The sequence below is a fragment of the Denticeps clupeoides genome, chromosome 5 (genome assembly GCF_900700375.1).
Source record: "Denticeps clupeoides chromosome 5, fDenClu1.1, whole genome shotgun sequence".
Lineage (NCBI taxonomy): Eukaryota > Metazoa > Chordata > Actinopteri > Clupeiformes > Denticipitidae > Denticeps > Denticeps clupeoides.
This window is the reverse complement of record NC_041711.1, coordinates 30,337,015-30,363,807: the sequence shown is the minus strand read 5'-3', so window position 1 is coordinate 30,363,807 and position 26,793 is coordinate 30,337,015. Positions and strand designations below refer to the sequence as shown.

Genomic DNA, 26,793 nt, shown 5'->3' with positions numbered 1-26,793 from the left:
CCGGGAAACAAGAGAAGATGCTCTGAGTCACACCAAAGGGTGCATTCCTAAAACACTACAACACACCTCCCATGAAATGCATACTGCATTTCACTCATAGTGCAGGTGCATAGTCGGTCAGTTATCCTTTAACGTTTCTGGGGGAATTGACTAGTATCATTATTATTAAATCATAAATCATTGTTTAAACAGAGAAAGTAGCAACAGGGCTAGGCACATAGTGGTGATGGATGAATACAGAATATGTTGAGATAAATATATACAGCAATGTATTCAGAATACTTTTAGAAAACATCTAAAATACACGTGAAATGTGTGCATGAAACAGCTGTGCTTTTATTGTGTTAGTTTCTGTATTCTTTTTATTGACTTTCATATAGATCCACATTTGACAGTGTGATGCATCATAAGTGGTCATCATCTTCACATACATGCAATTTATGACAAATTAATTTTGTAAATACCACAACACTGACTGAATAAGGAACATGTATTATATTAAGGAACATGTTACATGTATTCTCCTGATTGAACAGAGCCTGGAATGTATTCACTCAGAGTCCCTGTATCCACTCAGAGTCGCTCAAGATAAAGACGTCTGCTAAATGACATGAATGTAAATGTAAAACTCAGGGTCTACAATTAAATAGTTCCATCTATGATCCAGCTGCAAGTGCTGTGGACAGGTAGTGACATGTGAATGATAAAGCAGGGCTATTTAAGATATTTTCCTTTAAAATAAGTGCTTCACAAATATATGTGAAAGGCAGAACAGTGTTCTGCAAACAGTCACTTTTACCATGTAGTTAATTTTAAGGTTAATTAAAACAAGGAAGCCACCTTCAGCAAATTTCACTTTAATGGTGAAAAAAATAAGCATCACCTCAGGACCAGGACGACTCAACATCGATGGGTAACAAAGCTATTTTAAAAAAGTCATTCCTCCTGCTTCCAAACATGCAACACCATGCATTTCAAGGTGTAACCTGTAAATGCGAAATGTTCCAGTTGCAGCTATGCAAAATATGCACTTCATGTAAGAAATGTGGCCAGAGTGCTGCAATACTGGGACTCCTCTCATCCAATCAAAATGCCAAGGCAGGATTAACATAGGCTAATTGTACACATCTTTCCAGGGCTGCCAACTCTCACACAATGAGTGTGAGACACACACATCTGACTGTCTTCACACGTTCTCATGCCGATATCTCATGCTGAAAATCTATTTGATCTCTTTGATCTGAGCTGCCCATTGAGTCGGGCCAATCACATACATTTTATTAGCGCTTTATTTAAAGAAAAGGAAACAGCAAGATCAGACGAATTAAGCTTTTTCAATTCATCTCGATCTGAAATGTTGGAAGACTGTCGACGGGACTGCTGTTGGGTGTGGCTTCAGAGACTGTTCCCAAGCTCAGAATGAAGCCTGCTTAAATTAATCTGGGCAATGAATCGTCGCACAGAAGGAGGTTAAAATGTGACAGACACAAGTTAACATGGGACCGGCTGCACCTCCAGGACAGAAATTCCCCAAATGATGTAGAACTGCTTAATTTTGCTGTGATGGGTCCTGCTGCTTTTTAAATAACCTCAACTGCACAAACTCTTTTTTGGACATACTGTTCTAATGCAGTTTCTTGGTTCAGCACATCTACTTACTGTTTAAGAACTGTTTAAGTAAATGTTATTCTCTAACTTCTGTGCTGTGAAAATTCTTGAATGAAGAATGGATAATCTATTCAAACCATCAATCAGGTAGGACAGTAGGCTATAGGCACATAGGCAGTTATGTATAGATGTACAATGCCCCCCCAGCACTGAAATGAAAGTGAAGTGATTATCATTGTGATACACAGCACAGCATACAGTGCACACAATGAAATGTGTCCTCTGCTTTTAACCCATCACCCTTAGTGAGCAGTGGGCAGCCATGCTCCTGACAATTTTCAATTATTAAAATGGTTTATGACACCTGATGGTTTATTTCTGGTATGTTTGTTTCTTTGTGATGAAAAACAAAATGAAACACACAAGTGTACCCAAAGTGGTCCAGTCATTCTGATCCACGAAGGAATATGGACCCTAAACAACAGAAAAAATACATTTGTGCTAGAGCACAAAGCTTGGCGATGGTGAGTGTGGATGTGGAAGGTTTTAAATGAGGTGAAACGATTAAGTGTTGCAAGTGAGGTGAAGTCTTGGGAGTCTTGGGAGCGGCTGCCGATCAGCAGACCCGTAACTGAGTGAACTGAGCCTTGCATTTGTAAAGCCATACATAACAATAGGACAAACATTGTCCTCGTATTTACATTCTGTTTGAATAAGTGTAGTTCAGTGAGTGGTTGCATGCAGGACATGCACACCTTGCATCCAGCCCATATAAGCTTGTTGGCAAAACCCTCAGGGCACATAAACACTCACAAATGCATGTATCATGTGTTCAAGAACGATGTAACTAGCTCTAACTCTAACAAGGGAATGACTGTAGCATACCCATGAAGCTTAACTATTACATTAGCTTTTTTATTCAATGTTCATTCAATAGTATTTTATGATTGAATACACATTCACGCAGGCATAACATTTATGGCCTTCATCAGGTGCCCTTATCCATAGTGACCTCCAAGGGCGTGTCTAAACTTTTGTTGAGGGGGCCAGGCATGGCACAGACTGTATAAGTGGTGAACGCAGCTAGAACGGTGTTTTTTGCTATTGAATTATATGTAGAATGCCCATGATGTGACAAATGTTTAAAACGCCTCAAAAACCCATTCAAGTCTAATAACCCTAACTTAGCGGTGCTATGCTAACTCTACACAACTTGCTTATCAACTCATAGTCAATATATGCAAATCATTAAACACTATTTATTGCAAACAACTGTTTACTTACCTCAAGGGCATTCAGCTTTTGAAACGCTTCTCGTATTGTACAAACTGATTCATAGATTTGGTCAAGATTTCACTGCCTCGAGCAAACTCGGGGGTTAAGTGTCTTGCTCAGGGGCACAGTGGTAGGAAGTGGGGTTTGAACCTGTGATAGTCTGTGGTAGTCTGGTTCATAGGCTAGGCTATTACCACCCAGCAACTCAAAACATAACAGCACCTACAACACCTACAGCATGTTCACACATGCCGCACCTCCAGGACAGTCTTATCTGAGTCCATTGGGCTCATTTTGCACAGCAGGCCAAGAGTGAGGCCGCGCCGCACTAGCATGTTGCCAGAGCAGCGAGGCTGCGTGAGAGAGAGGGAACTGAGGGGCGTCTGATCAAAGGCCTCGCCTCGGAAACCTCTTTCAGCCAATTTGTGCAGCTGTCAGGGGCCCGGCGATAGCACACCGGCCTGTGTAATGTGTCAGGAGCCGTGATGGGGGAAGCCTTTGAAACGTCAAAACTCTTCTCCCCTCCAACAGAAAGGGCCCTTTATTTATTTATTTCCCTTTTCACCTCATACTCACACGCCTTTCAAACGGCAGCTGTGATGAGGGCTAAGAGCACAAGAGTAATACACATGTGCACTCGCAGACACACTCACAAGCACACACACACAGACCCCATATCGCACCCTGTCATTTTCACAGCTTCCCCTGAATTGACGACCCGCAAGAGCAATCTCTAAAAGTAACAGTGAGATAGAAAAAAAAAAAACCCTAACATAACACTGCTGCAGATACATAGATCATGGGCAAATTAGATCTCCTCTCTCTCTCTCTCTCTCTCTCTCTCTTTCCTCCTTCCATTTTGTCCCCGGTGTGGTCAGTGTAAACAGACTCCTCTTTCCCTCCTCCTCCTGCTCTCTCTCCTCCTTCACTCCATCCTTCCAGCTGCTGGTCTTTATTAACGAGTGACTGATGTGAGTTCACATTATGTCTTACACACACACACACACACACACACAGTCCTCATTTCCCTAAAGAGTGCTCCAGTCACCCAACAATTAGTAATTCCTGGAGAGCACTCGAAAATGGGCTTCAAATGGACGCTTCCCAACCTCCCCTCCCCGCCGCTTGTTCACTCTCTCTCCCTCTGTCACTTTCTCCCCCTGTGGCCATGCAGTAGCTTGCTTTCTCATTATTTTTCCTCTGCTGTTACTGTTCACAGACTGACCCATCCGAGGTCAACTCTCCCCTTCAGTCTCTTCCGCACAGTGTTAACCAGCACCTTTCCACACAGTCATTATGTTTGCATATGTTCTTGTCACCATGTGTGCCTATGTGTGTAAGAGAATAAGCGTGAGGAGGTGCATATTTGTGTATTAATTGTACATTTCTCAGACATTTAAGTGTCTTACTTCAAGCCTTGTACACACACACACACACACACACACACACACACAATTCCCAACCTCCATGTAATCCCAGAGACAGAGAGGACACAGGCAGGACTGTTCTAGACTATTCCAGCACTTCCTGGAGCAGGGGAAAGAATGCGGGCTATTTTTAAAGTGGGCCTGAGAGCGTTCCCTTCCGGAGAACAGCAGCCGAAAGGACAGCGGAAAGCCCGGTGGCAGCTTTTGTCATCACTCAGCTTCCCTGCAGACATTCCTATGGAAGCATGTCTTCCAGACCACATGGATGAACACAACGCATTCACCACGCACCGACTCCCCACTACTACAGAGACGTGAGGACAAAACCCAGCGATCGCACCTGAAAGAAGGGGAGGAGTATAAGGAGGTCGCACACTGTTTGAAACAACTCTGTAGTAAATTAGGTGAATGCTGTGAATAAAGTTGTATGCTGCGAAACGTGGTTACAAATTCATACATACTGCATACTGTTCCTTTACTGGTGGGGCTGGGTGCGGCTGGCCATAAATCAAGTAGAGTAATAGGAAACGCACAGCACTTAGAGGCATCGTTCAATCTTATACAGGAACTGACATTACCAAACAAGGTGCAAGCTTGAATTAAACATTATTGTAATGGCAGTCCACCCTTAATTTCACCCCTTAGAGTAATGGAGCAATGTCACTGTGCTAATTATGTAGCGCTGGTCTCTTCAACCACCATCTAAAGGTTAAAATGTGAAGAGCTGAGCTTCAGCACTTCAATAACATTGTAATAATCTGCCTTCATGGTAAAATTTAACTTAAACTGAAGATTACACGAACCGTGAGGGCAAAGGGGGTTTGTCAGGGTTCTACACGGAGCCAGCTTGTTCAAACCATTTTTTACCATTTTAGCCAAATATCTGTCTACCAAATGTTTTGGAAATGGCCAACAAAAACACTCACCAGCAAGAGGACTAATCAGGCCTCCCAAGTCACAATGAAGACTCTTGAGGATAAGTGTTTTTATCCCTGAGGGAGGAGCAGCCACTTGTATTGTTCTGGGTTAGGGTTTATTCCAGTACAGTACTTCACTCTCCATGTCTGGATGGTTCCATTGATGGAGCAGACATCTTGTCTCTCGTCTCATGGGGGCTTTTTGTCTCGTTTGCTTGGAACCCACCCCCTTTGTTTCACTGGAAGTATTTTTCTGATGGCCATTTCTTCCTGCTGTGCAGCTTTGATGTCCTCTGCCATGACAGTTAGAGACATTTCCTGTTGAAACTTCTGAGGCTGAATGCTGCGCTGTAGCACAGTGGCCTGTTGGGAACTGTCATCTCTCATGGATTCAGTACCTTTGTCCATTGAGTCCTGGAGATTTACTGGATATTTTAGCAGTGTGCCTCCGTCCGTGGTCAACTGGGCCACAATGGACGTCTGAAGCTGAATCACCTTCTCAAGTGTGACCCAGCCTCTAGGCTACAGGATGAATGTTGTCCTTTCATCTGCATACAGTATATATGGCATCTACAAACTTGTTTTATGTGAAGAAAGAGGTCTTCGTTATCAATTATAGAGCCGTCCATAAAGACAGAGTTTATATTCTGCCCACTCTGAGGCCCTGATGAGAAGCTTGCAGAAAAAAAAAAGCTTTTTTGTAGGCAGCATTCTGTTGGGTTTGGCGGTAATGTTTATTCTTTTGAGGCTACGGCCTGAAAGGGCTCTCTGTATACTTAATTTTTCATCAGTTCAATGTTTTGCACAAAAAACATGCAGCCAGTAAATTTTAAAGTGTGATTTAGAAAAAAAAAAATAAGAAGGAAAAGAGGGCAGAACCGACTGTATGGCTTCAAAGAGCGTGCAGATTAGTGAGAACCTCTGGCCTTTTCTCCCTGACATCATCTCAGCAGGAACGTAAGCACAAACAGCCTGGCTTTAATTTAAGGGGAACACTGTGCTCCAAATGGCCTGCCACACTCCGGCTCGTTAACATCAACACTCTTCCGCACACAGACGTTCAGCAGACAGGCCGAACCGCACACTCCGCAGCAGACTCTTGCGTGCCACGGGATGCGTGTGTGTGTGTGTGTGTGTGTGTGTGTGGATGGAGGAGGACCAGAGAAGGACAGGAGGAGATAAACACATACGCGCTGGGGATAAATACGCAGATAGTGAAAGAGACAAGGTGCCGAGTAGCCGTGTGTATGTGAGGGTGTGTGTGCGCCTCCTACCTTCTGACCAAAATATATAAGAGGTCTAAAGTTCACCCTTCATTCCACATTTACTCATTATGCTTCCACAGGCTGCACAGACCAGTTCAAAGTGAAATATTTTATTATTCCACAAAATTCATTGGAAAATTGCTTGACCTCAAGAATATTCTTTATTATGGATATGTATGCAAATTCATTATTACACTTTTGCATACATCTCCAAATCCCTACCTCTCTAATCCACTGTGGTCAAGTTGAAACACTTCCATTTGAAATACACACAGCACACAGCCATAAACATTTTCTTAAAACGTGGTACCGTTACATCAAGCAAATATGGCTTGAACTGCGGTAGTATGGAAAGTATTATAGAGGGACCTCAGAAATACCTCCAATATGTAGATTTTGCTCACTCCACCGCCCTCAAGTCCACCACCCCCTGAGCCAAGACGAGCAGATTAAAATATGAGGAAACAATCATCGTCTGGCTCATTAGCATATGAACGGGAGGCGGAAAAGACTGGAAATCCGCAGCAGTCCATTTTAATCCCAGAATGACTTCTTTCTGTATTGTTATGTGAAACAGTCCGCTCTGTGCATCCATTCTGCTCTGTGCGGAGCAGCCCCGCTCTCCTCCCGCTATCTTCCAGCTAAATTAACATCAGAATGAGAGGGACTCGCGTCTGACCAGAAAACTTAAAGCGAGTCCATAGAATGGAGCAGCAGACAGACCGCTGTTGCCCCAGCAACTGTAACACTGACATAGAAGGTGGGTCGAGGGAGGGTTTGAGGGGGACCTTATCAATCAATTAAAAATGTCTCCATGGTCACTGGGGACATTGAGCTACTTGCTCATATTTTTCTCCAGGCGTTTATATAGAATAGAATAGAATAGAATAGAATAGAATAGAATTCTACAGTTCTACAGAAGGCATTCGTCTTCAGTATAGTTATCTTTAGAGATGCACAAAATATTATCATCGAAACAATATAATTTCATTAGCCATCTAGTTTTTGTGCCAGTGATTTATAGCAGTTGGTCACTTCTAAATAAATGTCATTTTTTACAGCAATTAAAATGTAGATCTTGCAGGATACTTAACCTGAACATTTTGGGATGCTAAATTGACCTTGCAGTGGTCTGCGCCTGCCTTAAGGCCAAAGAATGCTGGAGCAGACAATATGCCTGTAACCCTGACTTGAATAAGCCTGTCTGGAATATTGATGGATATGTGCAGAGAGTACAGAAAGATGCCTGTACAAATCACAGGTGAAATGATGATCTCAGTGACCTCAAAAAATCCCCAACGCCTCTTTACTTGAGACACAGCGCCAAGAATGCTAACAATGTTCAAAGGAGTTCATTGGCGGTTCATCACCATCACGTGATGACCTGTTGCATTCAGAATGTGAACCCATTATACAGTAAAACATCCACAAGACCCACAAAATGAAACTCTTTACTTCTGCATGTCCTGACAAGAATCTGCCTGAGGCCATGCAGAGCCGGAGCTGGCCTTGCTGCATAAAGCCAAGTCTGTCTGCACAAATCTCAGTCGCCAACTGGCCTAAGCCCACAAGGATGAATCGATTTTTGGGGCCAGTACCCCAAACCGAGTAGCCAATAGCCAATCAGACTTTCAGCTCATGGAATTCCATGTAAAAAAGCTGAATAATTACTAAACATATATACTTAAATTGGTTAAATGTTGATTCAGAAATGTGTTTGACAAGCAACAGTCAACAGACTAATAAAAGCTCAAAAAAATCCCCTTCCTGCCCGCAAGCCTATAAATATTGTTCATGGAAGACAGAAGAAGGACACTGCAACACAGTCTGACTAATTGTTATTCAGCAAAGCGCCTGATCCATTGACAAAGGACACAGAAATAATATATCAATACTTTGAGCAATGCCCCGTGCGTCTTGTACACTGTGATCATAACAGAGATGTATTGCATACTTGGATTGATTTAAAGGCTGCGTCAAATTACTCAGAAAGGTTAAAACTATCAGTTTTCACCTAGTTGTATTTTCCTGAATGTGGGGGTTTGAACGAAGGTGCAGAGGGTAACTATTTCACTTCTGAAATCTGAAGCTTCGGCATTGCATTTCGTACCATTCTAATGCTGTGGAGGGGTGGAAAGAGTGTGTGTTTAACGCCTGAAATTCAAGTAAAGCTTGGAATGAGAAGGAAAAAAAATCACGCAACCCCCTCTGTCCTCATTACCTATGTGATTTATTTATTGGCGCAAAATGAGTAACCTCGTTTTTAAGGGTGAAAACCGTAATCTAGAAGAGTCTCCAAAGACCCTGACAATGTGATTCCGGCTCCTGTAGCATGAAGCCTACCTGTACACGCAGCGTCCATCAGTTTTCTAAAGGCCAGGGTCACCGGGAAGCTGCATATACCAGCATTCTTTGGGGACCAAGCAAACTGAGCCCATCATAGAGTGAACACGCACAGGCCAACTTGTTCGGAGGGGGCGGGAGGAATCTGGACCAACCCGAGCAAAACACACAGAAACAGAAAGGAACGTGCCAACATGAGAGGATGGGAGTTGAACCCGGATCTCCAGCTTGCGAGGCAGCAGATCAAGTCTTTGTGCCTCCAGGCATATGGAAATGCATTCTTTAGGAAATATGGGAAAGGTCACCATGGTGCGCACAGAACAATAAACCCTATTTCCAGACACAACAGAGACTTTGGACATCCTGTGAGTGTAAGGAATCAGTTTTATCAGGTTATTATGGAAAATGGCATGGGGGATCTACCACAAGGTTTTCATTAGGGCAGCTTGAACTCTTATCTCCCAGAATGTGAACAATAAACTCTTACTTTTCTTTCTGCACATTTTCTTTTTTCTTCTCACATCCACCCACCCACTCTGGGTCATTATTGAGCAAAGAGTTTGTATTCCTAGAGAGAATGTGAACATTTGCATAAATAATCAGCTGTGATTCTTCACTAAAAGCCCTCTTGGCTTTTTTCTGCTTGAGATGTTGATGGAGGAGAGGAAAACTTGAGGTTGAAAAGAGAGAGAGGAGGGGAGAGAAAATGCAATTATTTTTGCATAATAATAACCACCCACCCAACACACCAAAAAAAAAAACTCCTTTACTCTCCGCTCACACACACATTTTGGTAATAGAAGGTAAAACCCACAAGTTTCTTCCAATCACGCTGATCACAAGATGGAGCACACACACACACACACACATACACAGACATACACACACATGCATGGGGGGGGCTTATTAAGTCAATTTCACTCAAACATTTTTACCCCGACGCAACATCATTTTACAGGTAGAGAAAAGATGCTCAAAGGTGAGTGGAGATTTGCTTTCGTCTCTGTCACGCCAATAAAGTGTGGTGCCAGCAAAAGATTTAAATCACTGGTGTCAACTCCCGGCGCAACATGAGACACCGTGACAAAAAGAACCACAGAAGCTGGCGTATGAGGTTATGCCGGCGGCCTCCAGATGCGGGAGAGAGAGGGTGCAGAATAATGGAGGCCAAGGAGGAAAGGGCCTTTAGGAGGAAGAGAGGAACATCCACGGAATAGTCACTCCTGCTGTTAATAATTAATAGTGTTAAAAGAATGTGAGGCTTTAATTGGTGTTACGGGTTAATCCTGCCTTGCACCTGAGGGACACACTTAGCAGCTGTTTTCCTGGAAAACTGGTGGAGGCGCCAGGAACCCCTGAGGTAAGAAAGCAGTCTTACCCTTTCCTCTCCCACATGAATGCCCTCCCTGCTGACCGGTCTCCAGCTTAGCAGCACACAACACGCATGTTATCACGTCTGTGCTGTCCATAAAACGTTGTGAATGATCGTTTCCTGGCAAACTGTGTACTGCGTATGTACCTGGTACTCCAAATATCAACTACAAATCATCTAGACATTTTTTTTTCCCCCTGAAAATTAGATTCATTCTATAATGCATTGCACTAAAATAAAATGAGTTTTCTTAATTAAGCTTATATGTTATATATGTACATATATTATATGTATGTGTGTGTGTAATTAACAGAAAGGGGCTGCAAAATAAATAGTGCTCATAAACCCTAAATTGCCTTCATTACAGGCAATGTCCATTTGACATAGCATTCTCATTAAGTAGCTGTTAATGCAATGAGTCCTTTAATTAGTAAACACTAAGAGAACAGTGTAGGAGTGTCCTACAGTGACGTGCAATTGCTTGATAAAGTAACCAGAGGTGAAAAGTTCTGGTTCAGAAAGTAAAAGTTCACTGCCAGTATTTTGTTGCACACAACCAATTAGGTTTGCTAATAAGCTTAGGACTTCAATTAATTGCTGAGATAAGATGGTTCAATGCAGGGATTGCCCTGCCCACCTTTGAAAATAACAGGCATGGTAAATTTGGGGGTAACTATACAAGGGCAGTGGTCATTGATCTGATATTATCAATAGACCTGAGTAATTTTCACACGGTCAGCAGCAAAGCACCTATGGCACAAAGACCCTCTTATTTAGCAGATAAAAACCCATCATCATATGGCTTTTTCTTTCAGACAAGCAATTTAAAAGCAACAAGGATTTGCTCTTTAAATCTAGCAGAGGACAAGTTTAGTCCTGACAGGGGGAGTCTTTATTCTAAATGAATTAGAGAGTATTGACAATAATCACAGAAATACAGAGGAAGTGGTTGGAGACAATATTCTTTCGTTTCTTTATTTTTCTTGGCAGCACAGACCTGACCACTATGTTACCCCATACAGTCACACACATCTGAGCAGAGGTGGTCTGACAAGTTGTTGTTTCCTTTAAAAGCTGGAGCTTGACAGCTCCGGCGCATCCATGAGGAATATGTGAGGCTTTCTTTTCAACAACTACTACAAGCTGCAGTACATGTCTTTCAAGTGTTTTTCTTTTTATCTCAGATTATCTAAATCACGTAGGCAATGCATTTTAAGCATAGTGTGATGGGAGCAGTAATCTGTCTTCGCCACGACTGAGAGGCATCTGCAACAAAATGCAGCACAACAAGGCATCTAGAAATGACTATAATATTTAGTATGCCCACATGTAGACATGTGTTAATGACTGTCTGTACAGAACCATCTGGATGTGTATGTCTTTTCAAAGACAAATACAATCGATTTTCAAATGAGACTTCTGGACATATCACAAAAAATACAAGCAAATAAAGAAATTTAAAATTAAAAGTTATTTAAATCAAGGATAAGAGACAACAAAAGAGAGCCCTGTTGGAAATGTACAATATATTTCATGCAGCAATTTAGTGGTAAAAATGACTTTTTTTTTTTGTTCGTTTAAAATAACCATAGAACACATTGTTACCTATTGTCTGAGATGTATATGCAGCCTTAGTTAAAATAACATGAGCAAAGATCCAATTGGCCCTTTTAGACACTTTTAACTCTTCACACACCGCTAGAGAGGTACATTTTGCTCTCTGCCAGTGTATGATATGCTCATACCAGTGTAATTCTGTTTTTCCACAGATATGGTGATGATCTTCTTTCCAAAATGACAGTGCACCGCAGTGGTTCGCTTATTTCTACCTGACCGAAAGCACTGAAAGTATACTGAGAGACACGTGTGTGTGTGTAAATGAACATGTGTGGGCATCCATGATTTTTTACGTCTCTTCTTTCTTCTTGTCTTTGTGCCTTTAGCCATGATAAGCTGATGATCTCGAGTTGCCCACCCTGTTAAATTATGCACACACAGCCCCAGCAGTGCTGGGAATTTTAGCTGGGCTGGCAGGGTGAGACAGACAGCTCATGGGCTCTCTTTTGAAGACTGCAGTCAAATTCTAGCTTCCTCCTGACCTCCAGCCCCGGCCTCCTTCACCTTCTCTCCCAGCATAGTCATCCACTTTTGTTCTACCATTAGCCTCTTCTATCTCCTTCACTCTCAGAGTCAAAAGCAATGTGCTAATAAAACATAAAGAATATGCCCACATAAAGCCACATTTCCTCTGCTCTTTTTATTTAGCTTCTGTCCCTGTTTCTTTATTCTTTCTGAATAGATGTCTAGATGTTCAGTTCTCTTGAGGAACTGCGTGACATTCAACACAATCGGATCATATGTGGCCTGTGAGTGCAATATAGAGGGATGTTGTATTCATAGTTGGGGGTCCTAGTGAACCGGAATTGATCTCTTCAATTCGATGGTAACTTGAAAGCACGTTGTAAGTTGGATAAGGGCGTCTGCCAAATGTCGTAAATGTAAATGTAAATGCATGTTCGTGCATAAAACTTGTGTAGGGTGAAGTTACAGGAGGTCCATGAGTGTTTGTAATGGACACTACTGTCTGACACTCACTGGGATGTCCGTCCATTTCAGGATTGGATCGTTGACAGGAAGTGTGATGACTGATGAGATATGGATAGAAGCCCTGAGCGTTTTAGCGAGAGTTTGAGGGGCCAAACAGAAGGGGGCTCACTGAGCGATCTGGGTGTAGACTGTGTTAAAGTCACCCGACCTAATGATGAAGGTGCAGGGAGTTAGACGAGGTGGTTAGAAGAGGGTTGGTGGTTGTGTGTGTGTGTTTGCCTGCGTTATCGCTGAGAAAGGACAGAGGCAGGCTCATTAGCAGGACTGAGGCGCTTTAAACATGTGAAGGGTCTAATTAGTGCTGGCAACTTAGACCGACTCTGACCTCCACCTCCCTCCTGACCTCTATCCCGGTCCTGTCTGTCAGCACTGCCACGGCCTCAGTCAACACACACATATACCCTCCTCTGCGTTTTCATACGCCGTCTAATTGGCTCGTTTGGACTTCTCTGTGACAAGTTTCTTTTTTGCCATTTTTTTTTTTTTTAAACAAATGTCTGCCATTAAGCGGTAAGGGGCGCGTAATTAAAATCTACCCCGTGTGCGGCACACTGATATTCTCATAAGCCCTGTTTCCGCATGTTTCACACAGCCCTCTCTGACATGCTTCACTGTCTGCAGGCCATTGATTTCCCTTTATCAAGGAGCTGATGCCGCTGCACAGGTAATGTCAGGCTTTAAACCGACACTGGGTGCTTTTTACCTGTGGGTCCTGCTGATACGATGGAAGGACGGTGTCTCCCTCCAGGGAGAAGGAAACACCTTAGCCTATTTGGTGTTCTTTTTTTTTTTTTTTTTTAACAAGAGCTCCACAAGTGCCAGTTGGATGACTGTGGTACATGACCAGTGTGCAAATGTGGGCGTCCGCACCAGCGGTGCATTAATGTGATGAGTCCTCCACTCCAGTGCAGACGAGGTGGGGGGAGGAAAGGAAGCGAGAACAAGTGCAAATAGAGAGAGAGAGAGAGAGAGACTGCTCTCGATGACCAGCATTGCTGTTACCATAGAGCAATGTCTGAAAAACACGCAACTATCTTTAATTGGGAAGAGGTGTCTGAAAATGATCGACGCTGCAGATTTAATAGAGTAATAGACCAATCGGGACTGGCTGATAGTGGTGTAAAAAATGGCAGGTTGCAAAAACTGATGCATCAATAGGAAAGTCAAGATCTTGAGAGGCTTTACATGGTGTCTGTTTTAAATCCAGAACAAAAGCTTTAAAATGTTTTACAGTTGCACCATTTTTTACCAGCCGAATGAACTGAAAGCGGAACCTTTCAGACTATTGTGTTTGCTAGCATCTTATAACTTTAATATCTAGCATGCTAATGCAATATTAGCTAATGTCAGCTTTCCATACATGTGAAAGTATTGAAAATAATCAAATGAGTGCATGTAGAACTAATGTAGAACGATCAATTATGAATGTCTAGGTTTGTAGGCACATTGGAACACTTTACTTGGTTCCCCTTATTTCCTGACTGCATAGATGAAACCATTGCTCAATATGAAGTACATCAAGTACAGACTCTCCCATTCTTGGGAGGCCAGACTTGGCATGATCAGCTAGGATGCCCAGACTATTGAGAAAGGGAGGATGGACGACGATCAATCTGCTTCTGAGATCGCAGCGTTCTTGTGACAGCTCTTCTGGGTTAAAATTAAAGCAGTGACAACAGGAACCAAGCAGCTTTGCACACTTTATTTTACCATTTTCCCTCAGAGTTATTTAAATATCAGTCACATTTCCACCTCTCATGGACATGTTGTAATTATAATTGTTTAATATTTTAACTGAAATGATAATGAAGGTACTGTTGTTATGTTATTATTTACATTAATTGCATTGTGACTTGGTTGCCAGGTGTGTGAATACTGTGTAAAATGCATTTTGGGATATTTCTGAACACTTCTGGGTGTTCCATCTCTACTTGCACTAATGTGGACATTGTAAGGGAACAGTACTTGGTCCCTGGCAGATGAAGTTCATGAGTACAGGGAAGAATGCCCCACAAGGAATGCTAACCTAGAATGGAAGAATGGGTGTCTCTCATGGAAGCAAAAACACAAGTAGGATCAGCCCCCCCAGGGACCCTGTGCCAACAGGACCCACACAGGCACACAAGAGGCAGAGGTGAAGTAGAGGTGAGGGCGTGCGGCTCCAGCTGGAAGCGAATCAAGGTGGGGCGAGGATGGATAGGCAGGGTGAGGTGATCTGGCCTTTCTCTCGGCCTGGGAGCCAGCGAGAATTCCAGTGCACACAGAGGAGCTTAATCATTCATAAAACGACTTAGGCTCATGAAATATGCAGGGGCGTTCACCACAGTGACGAGAGGCAGGGAGAAGGGCGCTGCGTCTGTTCTGCTAGCTCTCAAACTTTCCTAAGAGCTAAAGGCTGCTACTGTGTGCTTCTGTTTTACGTTTTGCCCTATATGTGTGTATTTGTGCACCCGCTGTCCGTTACTATGTGTTGCACTGAGCATCCGCACAATGTGTCTCTGCTGCAGTTCAAAGGCCAGAGTCACACTTTCACACCGCTCGCAGTTTTCTCTGCAAGGCTAATCCTGTCAGGCTTTTATCTCCCACCTTCCACTTAGTCTCGCTCACACACACACAGCATATCATGCTCAAACACTTCGCATTGTCCCAGGACACACCAAAAAAAAGGCATCTCAGTACCAAGCACACCTTTCAGTATGCTGGACTAAAGCAGAACACAAAAAAAACATGTGTGAATGTCTATGGGTGTGCAAGAGAGAAAAATAGCGAGCGAGATAGATACTGTAATCAAGGGCACTGTGGTGTGACAGATAGGTTAGCTAATAATTCAGGGCCAAAACTCTCCAGCACCTCCTGCACCTCCCTGGCAAAGCACTGAAGTGAACTGAAGCATCGAGGCGAGCAAAAGTGTGCGGTGCTGCCACGTGTACCGTAGCAAACACAGCGCTGCCACGACTCGCCTTCCACCAACTAAAGAACAATTAATTAGGTGGTCAAACTCGCAGACAGATAAAATGAGTGAGCCAGTGAGCAGCCGATGAAGCATTGTGAAATAAAACACTGGGGCTGGGCAAAATGCCTTAAAAATTAGCAATTTACACTATTATAAAATTGCTATTATAAAATCTATCAATACATACATAAATACATACATATACATACACACACACACACACACACACACACACACACACACACACACACACACACATATATATATAGTGCATCCAGAATTTTTCCAGATTCTGTTATGACACAGTCTTGTTCTATCAAATGCATTTTATCCCTCAGAATTCACACAACTCCCATAATGACAAAGTGAAAAATTTTTACTTGAGGTTTTGGCAAATTTATTAAAAATAATCTAAAAAATGAGAAATTATCTCAATCTGCAGTAAACTTTCACTCTTTCCTGACTAGTCTCTTAGTTTCTGCAGCTGAGAAAGATCCCACAGCATGATGCTGCCACCCCCATGCTTCACTGTAGGGATGGTGTTGGCCTGGTGATGAGTGGTGCCTGGTTTCCTCTAAACGTGACGCTTGGCATTCACACCAAAGAGTTTAATCTTTGTCTCATCAAACCAGAGAATTTTGTATCTCATGGTCTTAGAGTCCTTTTGGTGCTTTTTACTAAGGCCAGCTCTAGGAAAAGTGGTTGGTTTTGATCTTCTTCCACTTATCTTCCATGGAGGCAACTTTAGGCATTGAGACCTTCAAAGCAGAAGAAATTTTTCTGTAACTTTCCCCAGATTTCTGCTTAGAGACAGTCCCTTTGACTTCATTCTTTGTTTGTGTTATGACATGAACTGTCAACTATGGGACCGTATATAGATAGGTGTGTACCTTATCAAATCATGTTTAATCAACTGTTCTTTCCACTGTTGGACTCCAATTAAGGTGGAGAAACATCTCAAGGTTGATCAGGAGAAATAGGATGCAGCTGAGCCCAATTTTATATTCATGCAAAGTCTGTGAAAACGAATGTACTTGTGCTTTCTCAGTTTTTTTTTAAATATGTTTGCCAAAACCTCAAGTACAATTTTTCACGTTGTCATTATGTTGTGTTGTGTGTTGAATTCTGAGGAAATAATTAATTTAATCCATCTAAGAATAAGGCTGCAACATCACAAAATGTGGACTTTTTTTAGCCAGACATAATTCAAATTCAGCTCTTTATTATCAGTCCCTGAATAACATCCCTTCATACATTTAGCAAAATTGCTTACAATAAATGAGCTTGATAAAACTGCTTAAAACAACTTATTTGTACTACTAAGAATGATCCGAATTTATTTTTTACAATGACACAAAGCTACAAAGAAAACTTCAGAGCATCAGAGGGGAATGATAGGAAATCTTAGGTTTACTTCTGATATGATGCTAAGGAGTGTCATTAGCTGCCATTCTGTTTGGCCAAAAAGCCCTGGAATTTGTTTGGACACGATTCTGAGTGTCTGCCATGCAAATTGTTCTGATAAAACCATGTGGGCTGAGCAAATTAATTCGACTGGAACCCAATAAAAGGACTGTTTGCATATACTAATCCCAGCCGGAGCCTTAGCTTCTGGGCTACCACTGCCAGACTCGATCGGTACAGAGATATCTTTATTTATTAATCAGCCTCCCCTGAAGCACTTAAAACTTGGGGTGTCTGTTTACCTCATCGCAGGCGCACAACGACCCTTTTGTAGGTGGGTCAGTCCTGCAGCCACAGATGGAGGAAGAGGGCCCCCCCATTGGTCCTTGTCCACCGCGCCAGCCTTTAATGCACTGTACCTGCTCTCTGCACGGCTGTTGCCGCTATGGACCACGGAGAATCGGTTGTCATTATGGTAGGTTAAGTGCAGTGTTTCTGAATCTGATTAGCGGCGCTCTCCCGTGGCTCCAGCCGTGGAAAGGTGTGCATAAATTGTGCCCTAGGAGGAGAGGAGAGCTTTTTGAAAATCCCAGAGGGACGCCCATATTCTGGGATTTATGACATTTTACTCCTCTATGTCTGTCCTTGAGTTTGACGGTGCACAGTTTTTCGAGGTTTGTGACTGTCTATCTCATGATTAAAAAAAGAGGGGAGAGAGGGCAGGGGAGAAGACGACACCGAAGGATGAAATACATCATAGAACACCCTCAGGTCATGGTTTCTTTGGTGACGAGACGAGATTCAACCTTCTGCCTATTATTCCTGCAGTTGCACTTGTCTATTGGAAATAAAATCCAAAGTATAAATGCATGAAATCAGTGAATACTGAGAAACCATAAGAAAATAATATAATTTAGAGGCTTTTGAAACACTCAGAGTAAATAATATTTGTAATCGTGTACGACTCATTCTAATGTCCATGGCCAAGTGGGAAATGACGAGAGACATTAAGTAAATGTCCATTTCCAACACACATTTCCATTCACATTTAAATATTCAGCCACTATTGGCCGCTGCTGCTACAGGGCGATCAGGCCAGTGACAGAAAACCTTGATCGAACTTGGCGCTGCCAGTCTTTTCCGTGGCTCTGTCTTGACTATTTATCCCCATATAGAGTCTTTGTTGAGCACTTACACCAATGCCCTAAAAGCAAGCTGTGTAAAAAAGACAAGCCTTTAAAAGCAGAGAATCCATCAGCCTTTCGTTGTTACAAAGTGGCTCTTTATTAAAAATGCAGCAGGCCCATTACTTCAGGACAAGGGCCTCTCCCTCTTTCCCTTCCTCTTCTTTTGTGCCGCCAGAAACAGACTTATCTTTTCTGGGCCTGGGCTAGCTGCTTCACCGACTTCTCACCCGAGTACATTACATCTATTTACAAATCTATTTACTTTACAACTAATTAATGACCACATGCAAATAAAGTAGTAGCTAGCAATTTAAATGCTGAAAGAGTACAATTGGGGGTCATTCAGTCATACCTACTGTGCATCACACACCCAAATTCTGCATCTGATAATGGCTCCTTAATGAGAACATTAGCAGCTAAACAAAAAATTCTATGTACCTATGTAGTATATACATTATTTTTGGTAAGAATGTCCCTTTTCTCCCAGTCAGCCCCACCCGAACGAACAGATGGCTGGATTGAATGCCCAGGACACAGTGGGAGAGCAGGAGAGAGGAAGAGGGAGGGTGGGATTTGAAGAGGAAGAGAAGGACAGAGGAGAAACCAGGAGGAAAGACGATTCATTTATTTTATGTCACAATTTTCAGCATTACACCATACAGTGATTCGCTTTTGCCCTTCACTGCACAATATGGTGGAAGTCTTTGACAACTTGCAGGGGTTTTATATCTGGATTAAAACTGGGACATATAGAAAGACAAAGACCTTGTGAGCATTATCCCTACTCCCTGCTAGGCAGCATCCTGCCTGTATATGTAATGCGATTTGGCTAATTTATGGCTTATTTATTTTTTCCTGCTGCTGTTCTTGCCAGACATTAAAGACAGGCTTCAAAGGGAAGGAAACAAAATTTCCTTTCCTGTTTGTGCCCAAAGGAACAACAGGAATGAGTGACACAAAGCAGACAGAGACTGACAGAACAAAAAATATATATATTCAGTTGATAGATAGATAGATAGATAGATAGATAGATAGATAGATAGATAGATAGATAGATAGATAGATAGATAGATAGATAGATAGATAGATAAACGTTCAAAGACTGAAATCTGTTTGAACACAATTTTAACAGAATTGAACACATGAATACTTCAGCACACGTCTCAATAATTCATCTCGACTACATTTTTAAGCTTTTTTGAAAAGCAAAGGGATGTTTTGCCACTACGGTGTAAGCCTAAATGCATACACCGGAATCCTGCCGCCAGCAGCGTTCATGCCCCGGCCTTCACCAACCAATAGAGGAGAGACGGCTGGTGGTGTTCCTTTCTTCCGCCTGCGCAGCACAACCCAGGAAAGGTTTCACTGCGCAAAGCGTCGGAAAGCCATCCCCCTGGTGGAGTTTCCATGTATAATTCACAACCTGTGACTCTCTACTCATGTAAGTCAATGTCTTACGTTGAGCCCTCAAGCAAACTACAATCACTCCAACAAATCCGCTCAAACATGGACGCTCAAAGAAGAGGCTAAGCTTGAGACCATGAGGACCACTAACACTTTGATGCATGATACATCACTTTCTAAAAGGAAGCACCAGACAAGCAGCAGAGAGAATTCTCAAGTGAAGAGTTGTGCACTTACTGGACACTTTATCAGGTTCACCTTGTAGTGCGAGTAGTATGATGCACCGGTTGTTTTGTGGGAAAGGAAGAGGATTCGTAGCCAAAGGGTTGCAGGTTCAAATCCCAAACGGTCAAGGTGACACTGTGGTCCCCTTGAAGAAGGTAGCGTCCCCACACACTGCTCCCAGTCCGCCTTTCATGGCAGCCCACTAAGGGTGATCGGTTAAAATCAGAGGACACATTTTGTTGTGTGCTCCATTTGCTGTGCTATGCTCTGAATTACAATGACAAAATAATCACTTTCGCTTCATACATTGTTCAATCACTGTCAGCATATTCTTGCCCTTCATTTTTGACCACCAGAAAGATACTGTTGGCTAACTACCACAATGTATGTCTAGCATTTAAAAAAACTTGCCCAGATAAAACTAAAGTCATTTTTCCCTGTGGGTATATAGAAAGGAAAATTCAATTATTAAATTGAATAAATATAGTTATATATAAAGATGACATTAACTGAGACAGTGTTAGAATGTCTGTTATTGTCTTGATTTGAGAACAATAGCACATCAAATCACATATCACTAACCCAAAGAAATCTGGTCAGATTAGCAATTACGAATCATTTTTGTACTATTAATTGTGGTCCACTTTAAAATGTCACAATAGTGTATATTAAGGAATTCAAAGTACAGCCACCAACAAAAGTGACTAGGACTAATAAGGCCGATATTTAATGAGGCCAGTGCCTAACGCTCACACAACGCTGCAGGAATGTTGCTGCCAGGCTGTGTGTCATCCACTGTAGGCCAGTTAGCGTTCAGTCATGCTGAGAGGAGAGATTTAAACGGCCGACTGGATGTTATTTCTGCAGCACAAAAGCTGACCCCTCCGAGTGTAACTGAATACCGCCGCCCCCACCAAAGCGCGCACACTCGTGCACACACGCTCGTGCACACACACACACACACACACATGCGCGCGCGCTTCCTCCCTTGTCCATTTTCTATCTCTCTTTCTGCCTCTCTCTCTCTCTCTCACATGTCCTTTTTTTCGCTCTCACACACGCACAAAGCTGTCCTCTCGCGTTTTGCTTCGGCCGAAATAACTGTGGGGGACCGGCTTGGTGCTGTTAATTCAACGGCTAAGGAGCCCCTCTGCCTTCAGTTGACACAACACCGGGGGGGGGGGGGGGGGGGGGGGGGTTACCTGCCCTTAAATCTATTTAATAACCTAATAGCGTTACAGCGCTGTGAAGAACGATGCCCACCCCCACACACATGAGCATCTCGGTGCGTCCAACATCTGAAGCAGTGAGGAAACCAAAGCTTTTTGGGATGTTTTATGCATTTCCTCTTATGTCAACTATTTAGCATTTAATGTCCCTTAGCTGAAGCCTGTCAGTTAATTTGCTGTTAAAGGGTCTGTGTTCCTTGAATTAAACACAGATCTTTCCTTTGCTTCTCCATAAAGACCCGCATTAGGGATATTTGCTGAAGGCTCGTGAGGGGGCTGTGATTGTGTGTCAGGTACCTCTCTGTCCCAGTGTGATTGATGTCCCCTAGAGGCATGCCTACACTCGGTCACTGCGCTGGAATCAAGATTAATAAGAGGCCATTTACATCTCCAATCACACTGGAGAGGCGCTCGCACACGCACACACATTCGTATGCTTGCATGAACACACACTCGTGCACACACACACGCCATCTCAAGAGCTTCATTTTTCATTCGAAAATCTGAATAACAGTTAAAGTAAAAATATTGTTCTTCCTCTCCTGCAAATGAAAATTACCCCACTTTACTGCATGCATTTAATTCGAATGACTTACTGGTAATACTCATGTCATTATTATTAATTTTATATTCATAACTAAATGTGCAAGTACTATCCATAGTGATGCATTATTATTGCTATTGCATCACAGATTTTTGTAACACAATTAGTCCAGCAATCAGGCAGCATTGAGACATCTTGCACAAACACACCATCCATGGCCGTGGCTCTCGTAAGAGGATATGGCATTGTTTAATGACACCACACCCACTTGGTGGAGGGTCTGGGAAGGACAAACTAGATACTGGAGACTTGGCTCCCACAGAGATCCTCTGGGAAATTCATTAAAAAGCGGAAGAGGCCGAGATTCCACTTGACTTGACCTTGAAGAGAAAGCGAGCGAAAGTTGGGGGCTCTTGGTTTGAAAATGGGCGGAGGTCACATTCTGACTTGTCATGCATGCTGCACGCCCTCGTCATATCAGGGACGTGCTGTAAAAGACATAGAGTTTTTAATTGCGCGTAATTATGGAGAATGCCAGCTCCATTAAAAGCCCCATTCTATACATCCAAACCCGGCACCAAGTGAAACACTGATTGGAGCTGATTGTGCACACGCTCCATCTTCATACTCGTGTGAGCACTCTTCCCCTTTTGCAGAGGTCTGACACAATGAGCCAAGTCTTTGCCTCACACACAAAAAAAGCAGGTACGTATCAATGCTGCCGCTGAGGAATCACCCGTCTGGTAACGGGGTCCGGAGGCAATCGATCACAGCGTGGCAATCAATTCTCAACTTCCTGGTGGTACAGTGCCTCGGAGAGAGGGGTGCAATTATTCAAATACCCCATTGCCCAGGAGAGCTGAGGAGATAACATTCTGTGCGTGTGTGTGTGCAAGTTCATCGCTTTATTCCCACATGCATCTGTGTGTTTGCAACAAAAAGAGAGAGGATGTCACATTTAAACCTGTCAACCTGGCTGCCTGCCGGACACTAGATCGTCAAAGGAGCTAGATTGGCCATCAATCATCCACTGCATAATGCCCAGAGCCTGGAAAAGCGGGGTTGGGGGGAGCAGCGCACCGTACCTTGGTCTGGAGATAGTGAGGGTAGTAGTAGGTGTACTGGGGGTACATTGGTTGCTGTTCCAAGCGTTTGCCCATGTAGCTGGAATCCTTCTGGCCGTGGCAGGGGACGGAGACTCTCTGGCTGGCTAGAAACGCCCCTGGCGAGCCCCCCCTCTCGGGGTGGAGGTTAGATCCCTGTGGGAGCAGCGGCGCGTGAGAAGGAGACGGAACGGCAGAGGGGATGGAGACGGGAAGAGAGAGAGGGAGCTGTAGGGGAGCCGTCACTGGACTTCTGGCTGTCCTTCCTTCCTTCCTTCCTTCCTTCCTTCCTTCCTTCCTTCCGCTGCTCAGTCTGATAGTGACCGGTGGAGAGGATGGGACAGCGGTGAAGGTTCTGCCCACAGATGAGACTGAGGAGAGAGGAAATGACGGCTAGTGGAGAAAGAGAGAAAGAAGGAGAGAAATCTTTTGGTCTTTACTTCTCCGGAAAGGTGGCGTGTAGTCTCCTCCTTGTGCCCTGACTCTCCTTTCTTTCTTTCTCTCTCTCTCTCTCTCTCTCTCTCCTGCTTTCTTCTTCTTCTCTCGTAGCCTGTGCAGTGTCAGATGATGTTAGGGCTTAACAAATTTCCCCGGCATGCACTCCAGTCTGTTCCGTTGGAGGGAGGCACACGAACAGCGCAGCTGAGCCAGGGACCGAGAGAGAAAGAGAGGAGGGACGTTCTGTAGCCCGATCACAAGCCGATGTGCCAGAACACTTCCACTCAGAAAGAGCCTCTGAGGGGGTTTAACCGAAAGGAGATGGAGAACAAAACGTAAATCCCACAACAGCTCAAACTCCAGGCGGTCACGGAGCAAAAAAAAAGCACAATCCGCAAGGTATCCAAAAGAGTGTGTGAGGAGATTAAAACACTCAAAGCACACACACACATGCCAGACCGGTATCCTGCTCTCCTGTCCCAGGCTCTCAGCGTTCCCCTGATGCCTTTTATTCTTTTGGACTGCTGTGTTTCGCCTGTGAGTGAGTGTGAGCGCGAGGAAAACCTGTGTGTGCTGGCGGCCGTGCACGAGCGCCCGTGAAAGCGGGAGTGAGTGTGAGTGTGTGAGTGTATGTGTGTGTGTGTGTGTGTATGTGTGTGTGCGTGCTGCCGGCTACTCCACACGGCGACGAGGAGTTAAGGGCTTGCTGCTGCGTTCCTCCTCCACGGGCTGGTAGTAGGAGGGACTTCCACGGGCTCTCTTCCCCCAGGAAGGCTGCAGTGGTCTCAGCCAGTAGGAGGGTCTTAGCGAGCCCGTCTCTCCCCTACGGAGGACAGACGTACTCCAGGAGGCTGCGGCGCTGTCAAGCGGGTGGAGCCATCGGGAAGGGGAGGAGAGGAGATGAGGGCACAGTGTGAAGCCGAGGACCCCTACTGGTCGAACATAGTGCCAACGGGTTTCCTCCACATCTTCCCACCTTCTTCTTTATTACCATCTTGCCGTATTGGCACACAATCTGGCTAAAACAATGCAAGCCAATACATTGGTTTTTGCTTCACTTTGCATAGCAGCAACCTGAAAATGCCTTTAAATAATGAATACTGATGCTTTTAAAACAGACATATTAGTGTCTTTTCATAGAGTAAAGAACACATAGCTACATTACTGTTTATGTCCTACAGAGGTGGGTAATTTTTCTGGTGTGTTGTGTTCATATCAATTAACCTGCAAAATAATATAAATGAGATTCATTGTTATCAATCACCAATAATTCTGATTTTCACTTCAGCCACTGCCTATTTGCAGCCTGATGGAATGAAAAGAGAGTGGGTTTATTGAGCCATGCTTTTAACAACATGTGAATACTAGGTACCTCTTTCCTGATTAGTTTTCTAATATTATTTGTTGATTTAAATTCATTTGACAATCTGTGGACATATTCACTTATTATACAATGGCCAAAAAAATATGCTTTGATCCAGAATTTTCTGAGAATGCTGAAATTGCAGGATGAAAATATATTATTCACTTGAGTTATAATTAATATATTAAACGGAGTACATTTTAAATTTTAAATTCTTACTAAAAGCCTACTTACTGCTGACCATATTAATGGGGTACCATGTACACTCCACAGCAAGCTGCAGGTGGCTCCTCAAAAACTGCAGAAGCTTGAACTATAAAAACCCTGCTTACAAATGACCTGATTAAAGTGCATGAATGCCATCACACCACCTCCACAAGCATGACTAATCTTAGCACGTTTAATGTCATTAGCCATTACTCAAATGTCATTCATATTTGTGCATTTTGATGTGTTAGCAGGTATAGCATTATATTATATTGAAGAGATTAGTGTTGTCTTTTTCAGTGGTGTACAGGATCTGTGATGGCATTATACATAACATAAATAGTCTCAGATGTTAGATATTAGTCCTTGAGCAACTTTGACATGGACCAAATTGTGACGGTTTCACAACTGGGATATACCATCTCAAGCTCTTGTGTTCAGCATGCAGCAAAAGTGATTCAAAAAGGAAAACGTGCCTATATAATAAGAGCTACTGTAAATTTCATTGATGCCATAGCGATATATCTGATCAGTACATGCACATTAAGTGGATTGTTGTAGCTCTGATATGATTAAATCAATCTTTTTAATATATATGTCTGAATATATCTGAATGCTGCTAAGTTGGTTAAGCAGAACATACACCATACGTTATGGGTTTGGTCATGGTCCTGTCAATGCGTGTGTACCTGATTAGTCCACTTGTATTCACCTCATGTTTGCATATTTCTGTGTCTTGTTCCACCCCTTGTCCTGTGGTAAATCCCTTGTCCTGTAAGGCATGCGATTGCGATTTTTTTGTCAAGAATTCCGTCCAGACAAGTTTAAACCACCTAATCACTTTTTTCAATGAAATAGAGTGAGATTCAGGATAGGAAGTGAGATTGCTGCCATGTGTGGAATGCAGTGGGAATGTGGTGCTCAACATACCAGCCTTTTTCACAAACATCATTTCCACACTGCTTTACATTCAGTTGATATGAAACACAGATTGGGTTTTTAAATTATTATTTTACATTATTCCTTTCAATAATACAATGAAGGCACTTCTCACCTTTAATTTTGATTTAATCGGTCAGATATGATTATAGATGGACTATTTGGGTTTCAAGGTCACAATAGAAATGTGAGAACATCTGAAATGAGAAATTTAATTAGACTGTATCAAGATCCATGCTGTATAGACTACCAGTCAAATTCTTGCACACACTTACTCATTTATGTTTTCACATTTTTTACATTACAGAACAAGACTAAATGATAACAGTAGTGAACAAAGCAGCCATTAAGGTAAAAAGAGGCGACTTTTTTTCATCTGCTAAAAAAATTAGAAGAGAAAAAGAAAGAAAGAAAAGAGATTGAAGTGATTGTCATTGTGAAACACTGCAGCACAGCAAGTGTGCACACAATGAAATGTGTCCTCTGCTTTTAACCCATCACCTTTGGCCCGGGAAGCAGTGTGTGGGTACAGTGCTTTGCTCAGTGGGAACTTGGAAACTTTTGGTTGGTACTGTATGTAATTGTTAACTCTTTTCCATTTTAATACTGAAAAATCCACAAAAACATGAGCATCGGCTGGTTATCTGCTCTATAATATTTACAATATACAAGAACAAGCATTGCTTTAGCATTCGGTATTTTTTTTAAACTTTGCACTAAGCAATCGTGGTTCTTTCTGGCTTGTACCAGAGAGCACAGCTGGAGAGTGTATGTAGTGAGATGTCTGATGATGGCATGGGGTCTAACATGAGCGCAGGCCCGTGTCTGGTGCAGGCCATGCCTGTAATTGTTCTTGCGGCACTCTTCAAAGCCTTTCTCCAACAGAGCAGGAAACCTGCTCTGTGACTCAGGGGTACTGTTCTCATCAAGCCAATGTTGCATAGATGTGCAAAAAAAACGTGTCTCTTATCTCTGACACAGCT

At 43.0% G+C, this 26,793-nt stretch overlaps 1 protein-coding gene across 4 annotated transcripts in view; it reads right to left on the bottom strand.

The window, feature by feature from the left end:
- Positions 1–24,129, bottom strand: part of rbms3 (RNA binding motif, single stranded interacting protein) — a 111,188-nt gene extending 87,059 nt beyond the window's left edge. The window contains exons 1-2 of one of the 4 annotated variants that reach the window (XM_028978763.1): positions 23,304–24,127; positions 22,846–23,234 (exon numbers count right to left, since the gene is read on the bottom strand). In XM_028978763.1, the coding sequence (XP_028834596.1) occupies positions 22,846–22,920 (75 nt within the window). In that variant the 5' untranslated portion in view covers positions 22,921–23,234; positions 23,304–24,127. Of the gene's footprint in view, positions 1–22,845 lie in introns of all 4 variants that reach the window. The other 3 variants (XM_028978762.1, XM_028978761.1, XM_028978764.1) reach the window with 3 other exon arrangements.
- Positions 24,130–26,793: the final 2,664 nt, after the last annotated feature.